Source organism: Mus musculus, chromosome 4, assembly GCF_000001635.26.
Source record: "Mus musculus strain C57BL/6J chromosome 4, GRCm38.p6 C57BL/6J".
NCBI lineage: Eukaryota > Metazoa > Chordata > Mammalia > Rodentia > Muridae > Mus > Mus musculus.
The window spans coordinates 100,947,733-100,959,943 of NC_000070.6; the positions used below are offsets into that span (position 1 = coordinate 100,947,733).

Genomic DNA, 12,211 nt, shown 5'->3' on the forward strand with positions numbered 1-12,211 from the left:
CAGGAGCTGAGGCAGGAGAGTTGTGAGTTCAAGGACAACCTGAACTGCATGGTGAATTTGAGGAAAGCCTGGATTTCTAATTATCATCATCACCACCATCACCACCACCACCACCACCATCATCATCATTCAGGGGCTGGGGAGATAGGTCAGTAACTTGCTGTAAAAGCATGAGGACAGAACTCAGAATCCCCAGGGCTCACACAATCCCAGGCACAGTAGCACAGTTCTCACTTGGTGAGAAGAGAGGTGAAGATTGGGGAATCCTTGGAAGCTCTCATGCCAGCTAGCCATTGGCAAACAACAACAAATGACCTTGTTTCAAATTAAGGTAGAAGGCAAGGACCAACACCCAAGAGTGTTCTGACTTCCACACAGGAGGCCAGCCATGAGTGCCCAGCACATCACACACAGACACACAGACACACATACACAGACACACATACACACACACACACACACACAGAGAGAGAGAGAGAGAGAGAGAGAGAGAGAGAGAGTTTTAAAAATAGAACAAAGTTTAAAAATATAAGAAGTTTCAAGACAGGGCACACACAGGTGAATATCACTGGGGTTGAAGAAACACCAAGTATGATCCACAGCTGGGAGCAGCTACCAGGCAGTTAGACAGTGCAGTGTGATGTGAATACAGGAGCCAAGATACCCAGGTCTCGGCCCCAACTGGGGTTCTTTGGCCAATGGCTTAAGAGTATTTCTAACTCCAAGGCAAGAATAGTAACAACACGATAGAACTGGTTTATGAATGAGATGTCATAAAGTAAAAGCGAGTCTCTGTGTCAGCTCTGGGGGCATGGGAATCCTTCTACCATTCTCTGGGTACCAGCGTTCCTAAGTGATGTGGTGGCCCTTCGAATACCATCTGTGCGGTTTCCATTGCTCTGGAGTGAGACTAGTGAAGGCAAGGTCAAAGTCACAGATCTAGTCCCTAGAGACAAGGTCTATTAGCAGTTTCCATGGTTAGAGAATGGACCTCACACCAGCAAGTGTATGCTTGCCCAACAGGGACCAGCCACATGAGAAGACAGATTAGTGCAAATGAACCATTTGTACTAGAAAAAAATAGTCCAGGACATAGAATGTCACCCTACTATGTGAAGAGTAACAGCTTCCATTGAAGGAAACGTCATGCTTCCTATTCACAAGATGTTTCTTAAAAGGCAGAAAGAAAGAAAATGTTTTGTAGGAAATTTACAACCTTCTATCTGGTGGGATTTTTTTTTTCATCCTACAAGTAGTTTATGCAAAACAGATGCCTGAAGAGCCATGCGCGCACACCCCTGTGGGCTCTGTGGTTATATTTCATTTTCTTCCTCTTTCAGTTCTCGCAGACAACCTGAAATCTAACCCTGGAATCAAGTGGCAATATTTCAGCTCAGAAGAAGGGATTTTCACCGTCTTCCCAGCACACAAGTTCCGGTGTAAGGGCAGCTACGAGCACCGCAGTCGGTATGGTGACTTCCTGCATGGGGCGTTTGTTGCTGACAGTGATCTACAGGGAGGGGTGGGCGGTGACTCTGAATTAGAGGACTTGCTCAATCTGGGCAAGGCCCCCAGATTCCAACCTCGGCAGTGAGGTCCACACACAACAGTTCTGCACTAAATCAGAGCTTAGATTCTAAAACTTTTTCTTGCTCGGGAATAATGTCTACATTTGATCACATAGCTGTGCCTGCGCTCAGGCAGGGTGATGCTAAAGCCCCGAGTTTTCCAACAGCTATATCTATCATGCCAAGCAAAGCAATGGGCAGGAATTGCTCAGTGCGCTTAATGTTTTGTTCTCTGAACATCTTTGTTGAAATAGACATGGCAGCACCTTCTCCAGTGTGGGCCTCGAGCATAACAACGTAATACATTGCGTTGTAGAGTTTGCGGCTAACCTTCCTTTCTCAGCTTTACTCTTTTGAAGTGTACTACCCGCTTCAGCGCCTGCAAGCTTTAAGGTTGTTCACAAGCTTAGGGTTAAAGGTCACTACCATCCTGCTTCCTCACAGAGAAAGAACTTGGTTGGACTGTGTCGCCAGCGGGAAAGGAGTGATGAGATCATTTGTAAAGCAAGGCTCATCAATTCACAGAAGCCCCTAGGCAAAGATGTACTCCTTTGAGCCCCAACAGGTTTCCCTTTGGCAGTGTTTGGTGTTCAGTGCCTAGAGGTTGTGGGAGATGCCCGCTCTCCCCAAAGAGTCGGGGAGTATCCCTTCATCTTTCCTTCACATTGTGTCCAGGATCTTTCCCTAAGGGTGGGGGAATCTTTGTGTGCTTTTCAAGGGAGGGAGGGAGGGAAGAAAGGAGAGAAAATTATTATTTGTATGGTTTTCATCATCCTCACCCTAGCTATTCTGGTACAGTTACCTGCCATGGAGACTTGACCAGAAATCATGCCTTTACTGTCTAGTTCAGCCATTCTCAGCCTCCCTACTGATGAGAGGGAGGGAGCCTTTAATACAGGTCCCTCATGTTCAGGTGACCCCCAACCATAACATTGTTTTCCTTGCTATTCCATAACTGTAATTTTGCTATTGCAATGAATGGTAGTGTAAATATCTGTGTTTCCCAATGGTCTTAGGTGTGACCCCTGTGAAAGAGTCCTCCAACACCCAAAGGGGTGGCAACCCAGAGGTTGCGGACCACTGGTTTGGTTGGAGAGCAGAAGCTCCAGGCAAGCAGATTAGATGGCAGGCTGCCTCGGTGTGTGGGAGGGAGGAGGGTCTTATCAGAAGCCAGCTCTCACCTGCAAGTCCCAGCTCGAGTCTGCCTGTTAGCGAAGCTGCATCTTTGGCTGAGTGACCCAGTTCCCTCCTCATAGATTGCCAGACCCGCCCCTTAACTTGTCCCAACTGGTTGTCTTTGCAAACTCTATCCAACCCTTGGAAGACTCCATTGGGTTTCAGAGCACTGAACCAAGAGAATGGAGCCAGTGAGATGAGTCAAACTCTAGAGTCCTCCTCCCAGTTCATCTGTGTAACATACAGTGCTATTTATTCACCCCCACTAAAGCCGGGGGCCCACCTCCCAGTTCACCTATGTAACATACAGTGTATTTATTTGCCCCCACTAAAGCCGTTTTAGCTAAAGCGGTTTGGCTTTTCATTGGCTGGAATCAGTTAAGACAAAGGCAATGTATCATTTTAAGGAAAATCCTCTCCCCTCATTAGAAGAACACAGGCAAAAGGAGGAACATTGGACCTGTGTCAGTGTAGGGCTGGGCAGGTCTTCCTGCCATCCTGTTCCTGGTTCATCCTAAGGCCGCCTCTTCTGGATTCTTTTTATCTCGCTTCTCCACTGGCTCAGTGGTACTGACTGGTAGTCTTAATACAAGACTTTTGACTTGCCAACAGCTAATGTGAATTTGGCCAGATTTTAAGGGGTATTTTTGGTATGTTGCCTACATTTCTTATTTTTTTTTTCCCCCCCAGGCTTTTGTAACTCACTGCAGCTCACATTTCATAGAAAATTCTTGTTTTGGAGATGTCAATAAAGGAGGGGATTCTCTTGCGGCTGGTTTGCTTTTTAAAGCACCCCTGATTCATTTCAGGTTTAAAATGGATAGAGAGCTCCCTAAACCCCTCCTGTCCCACGCAGAGGGGGCAGCTGCTTTGATCAGACACAGTTCTCCTCCCTGGCCTGGGCAGTTCCCCTCTTTCCTCACACTGACAAACAACCTGGCGGGAAGAGTGGCTGTTGCAGGTTTAGACAAATTTTGATGATGTAGTTTGAGATGTTCAGCTCAGGACCATCTAGTGGCTAGACTGTATGCGTTGCTGAGAGATATAGATAGGAAAAGGGTGTCTTACCAGGGGTTTGTGTATGAGAAGAGAAAGGCTAGCCTGCCATGCAGAACTACCCACCACAACAAGTCCATATCATAGGCTTTCTCACTGTTAGCAAAACCCCATCTGGCAGAGTGGGCCTTGTTCTCACTCTGGACCAAGTCTGTCTGTATAGCCTGAGGGGCCAGCAGTTCACTCCCCCAAAGCAGGTGAAAAAATGGGAGCCAGGCCATGCAGAAGTGCGCTGCGGAGCATGAAGAAGAGGCCAGCCTCTCAGAAGGTGTGCCCACATCTTAAAAGTCAGAAGCTCTCTGCTGTCCTTTCCAATGGACCCCCTTCCAGTCTGAGCTCACTCTGACTTGTACCATCCCCCAGAAGAGAACACACACATACACACACACACACACACACACACACACACACACACACACACAGAGACATCTGTCACGTTCATAGCTCTGTTGAGACCTTTTTCCTTTCTCTAGACCCATCTACGTCTCTACCGTCCGGCCACAGTCCAAGCACATAGTCGTGATTCTGGACCATGGGGCCTCAGTCACGGACACCCAGCTCCAGATTGCCAAGGACGCCGCCCAGGTCATCCTCAGTGCCATTGATGAGCATGACAAGGTGACTATTATCCCTGTGATTCTTGGGGCATGAAAGCTGTCTTGAATATCTTCAGCACTTACTTTTGTTTCCTTCTGTCCAGTCAGGTTCCTCACAGTGACTATGAATGTAACTATGTAACAATGGACCAGAGAGCGCCAGTGGCCCCATACAACTATCACGCAGCCCTGAGGGTTTCCATTTTCCATCACCAAAGGCTTTCCCTTACTAAGTTCATTACTGAAAACACAGAGATCATACCATACCCTCTTTTGCCCCGTTTTTTTTTTTTTGTTTTGTGTTTTGTTTTTTTTTTTTCTCTGCATGAATTTCCGGATGAGCTTTTGTTGTTTTGTATGTCATCTGCAAACACTGTATTGCTACTGCATATTGGCTTGACGGCCAAAGTCTCCAGTTCTCTCCAGTACAATTTCTTTTTTTAATTTGACAGGTTGATGACCACAGACATTTATTTTTAAACTTAAAACCTGTTCTAGCCAGGCAGTGGTGGCACACGCCTTTAATCCCAGCATTTGGGAGGCAGAGACAGGTTGATTTCTGAGTTCGAGGCCAGCCTGGTCTACAGAGTGAGTTCCAGGACAGCCAAGGCTACACAGAGAAACCCTGTCTCAACCCAAAAACCCTGTTCTAAGGGCCTTCTCCATGAGCTATCCTGTTACCTGGATATTCAAGCCTCGGCATTGTGAGTGAGGCAGGAGGATTGACTATCTGAGCCCAGAAGTTGGGGGTCAACTTGTGTAACATGAGGAAAATTCACCCTCAAAAACAAAACAAAACACAAAAAAAATTTGTTTGGGTTTTATTTTTTGTTGTTTCAACAAACAAACAAACACCTTTAAATAGTAGAGAAAAAAGTCACTGGGTGTTTTTTTGTGTCCTCCAGATTTCTGTGTTGACTGTGGCAGACGCTGTCAGGACCTGTTCGTTGGACCAGTGCTATAAGACGTACCTGTCTCCAGCCACCAGTGAGACCAAAAGGAAAATGTCCACATTTGTTAGCAGCGTCAAGCCCTCCGACAGCCCCACCCAGCACGCAGTAGGCTTTCACAGGGCGTTCCAGCTGATTCGAAGCACCAGCAACAGCACTCGGTTCCAAGCAAGTACGTGCATTCGTGAGAGATGGCCACGGTGTTATAAACTAGGTTGGGAACTAGAGGGGACACTTTACAATTGGTTTTGGATAAAACCATTCTTTACCATCTTCGCAGCCATCTAATGAGGTGGTCTCATCTTTTCCACTCTACCATGGTCAGTCTGCGGGACTTCCAGACTCCCAGAGCCTCCTCTTCCTGCCCCTTTATTAAGAACACATCCTCCCTCATTTGCAAAGAGGATAGCCACATCCTCTGCAATGTTAATTGGTGGCTTTGCCTCCCGTGGGCTTGGGGCAGTCCTGTGCTAGTGCTCTTGTGCACCCAAGGGGGCAACGGGGAATCTTGCCTTGATCCCCTCCCCCTCCTAGCCAGCTGTCATTGAAACGAGCACACCCTTCCCACGTACAAAGGCACTCTGATTTAATTTTCCTGTATTTGAGAGAAATCTGGAATGAGGATATAAGCTAAAAAGGAAGGGGCGGTTGAAATAGGACTCTGCTTTGAGACTTCTCAAAGGATTCTTTTATTTCCCTTTATCCTTGAAAATCTGTAGCTTTTTTTTTTTTTTTAATTAATCCATCCTGTTTGGATGCTTGAGTTTTGCTTTCTTTTCTTTTCCTTTCTTTTCTCTTTCTTTGTTCTTTTTTCTTTTAATTTTTTGAAATAGCATCTCATTATGTAGCACAGTCTGGCCTCCAGCTCTCCGTCCTTTTGCCTCTGCCTCCGTAGCACTGGTATTACCCAGTTTAATATATCCTATTAAAATAAATTTAAAGTAAATTTTCAAGCCATTCTGTACCTGTATCTAAAGACTTAAAGTCAGACAGTGATGAGAGTTGTCAAGCATGGTGCCTGGTGCTCTGGCTGACTAAGCAGCTGCAACAAGCATAACTTGCCCTGATAGATGCCACACTGGTTTATCTTTGCCATATTCCATCCTTAGAAGCATGGTATAGCTTAGGCCCAAGCAGACAGGGCAATGAATGACTAGGGAGACATAGGTTGCATTATCTCAGACTCCTGGATACCAGCTCGAGAGAGCACCATCCACACACAAGCCAATGTCATGTATTTAATGTTCAGCTGCCAACAATTCAGTGAGGCTGGTGGTCACTGCATACCTTATTAGTGTTCCAGCTAGATTGGTTAGTTTTTGTCAACTTGGCATAAACTAGACTTATCCAGGAAGAGGGAACCTTGGGGAGTTACCACCATCAAATTGACCTGCTTATGTCAATGGACATTCTCTTAAGAACTGATGTATGAGAGCCCAGCCCTCTTTGGGTGTCCCCATGTTTGGGCAATTGGTTCTGGATTTTTTTTCCTTAAAACAGATGGAACAAGTCAACCAGTAAGCCATGTTCCACCTTGGATTCAGTTCCCGCCTCCAAGTTCCTATCCTGAGCCTCTGCTGTTAGCCTCAAGTTGATCACGTTTCCCACAGTAGCAGAAAGCAACGAGGACAGCTAGTTTGTCCTACTCCCTCACCGGAAGTGTTCTCCCTCCCTTACTCGAGTTATCAAGCCACCCTTTAGAGTTCCTGTCCAGTTTTGATTGCTATCTTGTTCAGAGAAAGAAGAGAATTGTTTAGGCTAGCAGTGGCAAGCCCAGATGCCTGCAGTGGCCAGGCAGCTAGAGAGATGGTGCTGGCTGAGCATCCCCTGCAAGTGTGGGAATGGTGGAGCTGGCTTTACCAGGGCAGGCAGCACTAGCATGGTCGTATCTTCTGATTCAAGAGAAGGCAGAGATCTGGATTTCTCCTGTGATGTCTGGATTTTCAAATGTTAATGTTCTTCCTACTTTAAAACTTTATTAAACCCCATCTCATGAACCTTCCTTGTAACATTCATTGGAAAGAAGCCTGGTCTCATAAAAGGCATTTCTCCTTGTTTTTATTTGTTTGTTTTGTATTTTGGTTTCTTATGTTGGCAAACAAAACCATGACAGGAAGACTGGCCATCAAAAACCTGGACAGGTTCTAAAACCACGGGTTCCAAAATGCTCAGAGCTTTTTTTCTTTTAGGTCAAATAAGATATTCCGAAAGATTTTAGCTTGCAATCCCCCCAGTTCTTGGTCTCTATTGGCAATTGAGAAGAAGAACCCAACTTGGTTTGGGTAGGGAAAGATTCCAGGAATGCCCACTGTTCACATCCTAGTGACAGGCTTGGTGGTATCCCACACAATATGGCCTAGTGGTTAAGTGTTTGGAGCTTTGATTTCAACTCCGAACCTTTTCTGACTTTGTAAACATGGGAAGATTGATTGGGATGTCCATAAGTAGCCTTATTTGGAATGAGGCATGACAAAAGGACCCGGGATTGATTTATAACAGTTCCAGTGGCATTAGCTGTCATCCTGAGCCATCCCTATGACATGTCTAGCCCCCCACTCATTTACAGCAGTGAGATCCCTATAGGATTACTGTAAGAGTTCCCTGTTGATAGAAGAGAAGCATCTGTCCACATCAAGTATAGCTTTGCACTAATTTATCTTGTACCAATTAGAAGCTAAAACTTTTAGCCAAAGTGGGGTTCCTCCCCCAACCCCACCCCACCCCCATCTTTGGTAGATCCAAAGGAAATACCATTAAACCTTTTGGTTATTTCGTTTGTATTTGTTTGTGTATGGTTGTTTAGAAGATCACCTCATAGCAGGAAGAAAAATCTTGGGAGTGTGGATTTCATTGTACGGCCAGGGCTCAAATTTCAGTTGCTTTTCCTCAATATTGATTGTAAGACATGACAATGATGTCCTTAAAGGGACAGTCCCTGCGTGGAGTCTTCACAGTATATTTTCTGTCACTTTAGGTGCTATGACCTGCTTTGCCCCAAATCTCTAAACATAGCCATCTCTAACTTTGCCAATGTTATACATTCCCACAAGTGGGTGACTCGGGAGAAGGTCCCACTGAACAAAAAGGCAAGTCAGACCAAACTTAATGAAACTGCTGGGTGACCCCTCCACACTGCGATTTGGATCAGTACCCTCCCCTCAGCGAGCTATGGGGAAAAGAAGTCAGAAAGATTATAGGAGCCAGAGAAGACGGATGCCACCAAGGGCACGGGTGTCTTCCAGACACAATAGGACTGACATAGGAACTCACAGAGGCTGTGGCAGCATGCACAGGGCCTGCACAGACTCAAGCCAGAGTCCTAGCAATGAAAGGGAGAAACAGACACCATCTCCCTAACCAAGAAGCTATCTCCAAGTGACATCTACTTACAAAGGGAAAACAAGTTTTCTCTACTGGGTGTATTAAACATACTTAAGGGCAGGCCCCATGCCCAGCAGTAGATGGCCAACACGAAGTTAAAACTCAGTTTTTTAGACTTTCTGTCTTACTGATCTTTTGATATATTTGTATGCTTGTATATTGCCGTTTCTGATTTTGTGTTTTGTAAGTATTGTTTTTGTGTGTGTGCTTCTTGTGCGTGCTCTTTCCTGTTTAGTGATGGTTTGTGTGTATTTGTTTCCCTGTTAGAGAGAGAGAGAGAGAGAGAGAGAGAGAGAGAGAGAGAGAGAGAGAGAGAGAGAGAGAGAAAGAAAGAAAGAAAGAAAGAAAGAAAGAAAGAAAGAAAGAAAGAAAGAAAGAAAGAAAGAAAGAAAGAAAGGGCATGGAGTTGGGTGGGTGGGGAGGGGTTGGAAGAAGGGAAACCAAATCAAAATAATCAAAAAAAATGTATCTGCTAAATGCCAATGAAAAAAACAACTTCAATTTGGCTCAGGTGGGGACCGTGTGATAATGTAATAGGGTCTGGGTGGACCTAGGAAAGATTGTGCAGAGTACATGTCCTGTTGTGGGATGAAAACAGAATGTGCCCAGGTGCTGAAGGAAAACAGACACCAGCTCCCATACCTAACCAAGAAGCTATCTGTCTCCAATTGATATCTACTTACAAAGGAAAAGCTAGTTTTCTCTACTGGATATATTAAATACACCTAAGGGGCTTAGGCCTGCTAGCTTTCCAGTCATAGCCCCCTGCTGTAAAACCTGTGACAGTCACAGAGGCAGTGGGCAAAATGAAATGTGTAAGGATGCTATTTAAAGGCCAGTCTAGGTACATCTCTGAACCTATCACCAACAGGACCTTGGCCAACAAGAGTTGGCTTGCATCTCAATGTATGACCCTGTGATTACAGCCGTATCCCCTCCATCAGGAAAAGTGGAACCATTTTGTTCTGTGCATTGTTTGATGTTTATTTCCAGTATAGAGCTTAAGTAAGATACTTCAGACTCTATTAAAGTAATCCACAGGAATACAGTTACAAACTGAAAAGGTGCTGATAACTAGTATTAATGTGGACGTTTGCTAAAACATAGGGATTTTACTTTCTCATCAGCCCCCACTTCCTGACCTCCAATGACTGGATAAAGACATTTCCACTTGCAGTTAGCAATGCCCAGCATCTTGATTGGCTGTGCTAGTAGTAAACACTGAGCATGTCCATTGTTGATCAATTTTTATTAAATTTAGGTTGGTTGTCTACAGCATTGATACTGTGTAATTTATGAATCTCTGAACAGTAATGAACAGTTCAAAACCTAAAATGGAAGTTTACAAACTGTGAGAGTTAAGGTATCACCCCTAGAATAATTGTATTTGTTAAGGTATTTGTATTTGTTAAGGATCACTTTGTAACAAATAGCCCTAACAGTGGCCCTGACATTTCATCACCTTTGATGCATAGAGCAAAGAGGAGACTGCCTGCCATGATTACTCTAAAGTAGCCCCGGTGAAATGACAGTGAATAGCCAACAGGACCTATGGAAATATGTGTATATACAAATATTTCTCTACACAGCAATAAGATTCCCTACAGGGCGTCCAAAACTATCTATTGAGTTAAAAGACTTTTGTATAGAAAATATGCAGAAACTCAGCTCCTCTCCATCCCCCCCCTTTTTTTTAATGTGCAATGGTAGGTTTTTAATTATCCCCTCCCTCCTCCCTCACCCCTACCCCTACCCTCAACACACACACACACACACACACACACAGACACACACACACACACACACACACATACCGCCCTGTGTCTATGTCTCTGTATAAGTACATGCTGCAGCTTGATGTCAGGATGTCTTCCTCAGTCAGTCCTTCTCTTTATTTTTTGTGATAGAGTCTCCTACTGAGCTTAGAGCTTGTCCTCCTGACCAGGCTGGCTAACCAGGAAAGCTCCCACGATCCACCTGCACTGGCCAGCACTGGGACTTAGTTATGCACTAGTACATGGAGCTTTTAAGTGGTTCCTTTGAAATCCATTTCAGCCGTTGAGCCATCTCACTGTGACTCTTGAGCCAGTCCACTTTGGGGACAGTCTTCTCACTGAGTTACAGTTGTTTCTCACTTACCCAATGGGTCTAATTTAGAATGTGGTTTGAATTACAATCACAAGTTGTCTTCATGCCAGTGAAAGGAGTGCACACATCACATGGCTTGGGGCTTTTTCTTGTTTATCTTCCTCATTGTGCCCTCAGCCTTCATTTACCTGTTTATATACCTGTTAATTCAGATGATCAGCCTTTCCTCCTAGCCCCCTTGTGAAGTTGGTACTGGTGTCTTTCCATTTTCTAAACATTTCTCCATGTGTACATATGAAGAGTTTATGACCTTTGCCTATGTGGCCCTAACACTAAGCATACGGTAGCAGTTTGGAGCAGTCTGTATGGTGCTTCTACAGCCATAATTTTGCTCTATTACTCTGATAAGCTTTCAAAATCAAAATGTGTTTGGCAATAGTTGGGGTCTGGCAAGTCACTTTGCATTGTCTGCAGAGACCTAAAAGATCTCCACCTTAAAGCTAAGTCCCCCCAAAGTGTGGCTCCTGTTAATGGCCCTGTATCACTGAGGAAAGGATAAGCCGAATCCTCCTCTCAGGAGCTGGAGAAGATCCTCTTTTAGGCTGGCTTAAATGAACATGGCATGGGCACCTGGAGGAAATCGCTCTCTTTCATCAGGTAAATGTGTTAGGAGCACGTTTGCACCGGAGAAGTGAAGCCTTGCTGTCCAGAAATCGAGGGATGGAAGGGAACAGGAATTAGCAAGATGAAAGACAAGAAATGCTTCACATTGGAAATGTACAGGACATGGGGCCAGGCAGGTCCTCTGGGTGAGGACATTCGGAGAAAACGGAACAGAGAACCACACGGCTACCTCCATCCAGCATCTCAATGTAACCTTGGTTTGTGTGTTTTTTGTTTAGACACAGACATGGTCATCATTTACCTGTCAGCAGGCATCACATCAAAGGACTCCTCGGAAGAAGATAAAAAGGCGACTCTCCGCGTCATCAACGAAGAAAATGGCTTTCTGAACAACTCCGTAATGATTCTTACCTACGCCCTCATGAACGGTAGGCACTGTTTCGAGATTCTCCTTTCAGATGAAAGTTCCCTCTAAGCAAGAGCTGCTTGAGGAAAAGGGACTCTTTGTGCCCTGGCTTTCATGTAGCTGTCGGGCGAGTACTAGCAGCTCTCTTGTCCCCAGTGCTGGGATGCATGGCAGGCAGGTCAGGATATCTCTTTCTCACCTTGGCTCTGCCTAGCCAGCTGCTGGTTCCTGACTTTTCTCTGCTTCTGTGGTCTAGCAGAGTTTTACCTCTCTCCTCTTTTCAGTTCTCCCTCGTATTCCGTCATCAGAGGTTGTTGCTACTGCAGGGAAATTTGTTATCCACCCCAAGCCTGTGCGTTGCAGGAA

At 45.2% G+C, this 12,211-nt stretch overlaps 1 protein-coding gene across 1 annotated transcript in view; it reads left to right on the plus strand.

Moving 5' to 3' along the window:
* The window catches only part of Cachd1 (cache domain containing 1), a 227,071-nt gene that overhangs the window by 171,054 nt on the left and 43,806 nt on the right, over positions 1-12,211 (plus strand). Inside the window, exons 5-8 of the mRNA NM_198037.1 lie at positions 1,341-1,467; positions 4,274-4,418; positions 5,302-5,518; positions 11,718-11,867. Of these exons, the coding sequence (NP_932154.1) occupies positions 1,341-1,467; positions 4,274-4,418; positions 5,302-5,518; positions 11,718-11,867 (639 nt within the window). The remainder of the gene's footprint in view (positions 1-1,340; positions 1,468-4,273; positions 4,419-5,301; positions 5,519-11,717; positions 11,868-12,211) is intronic.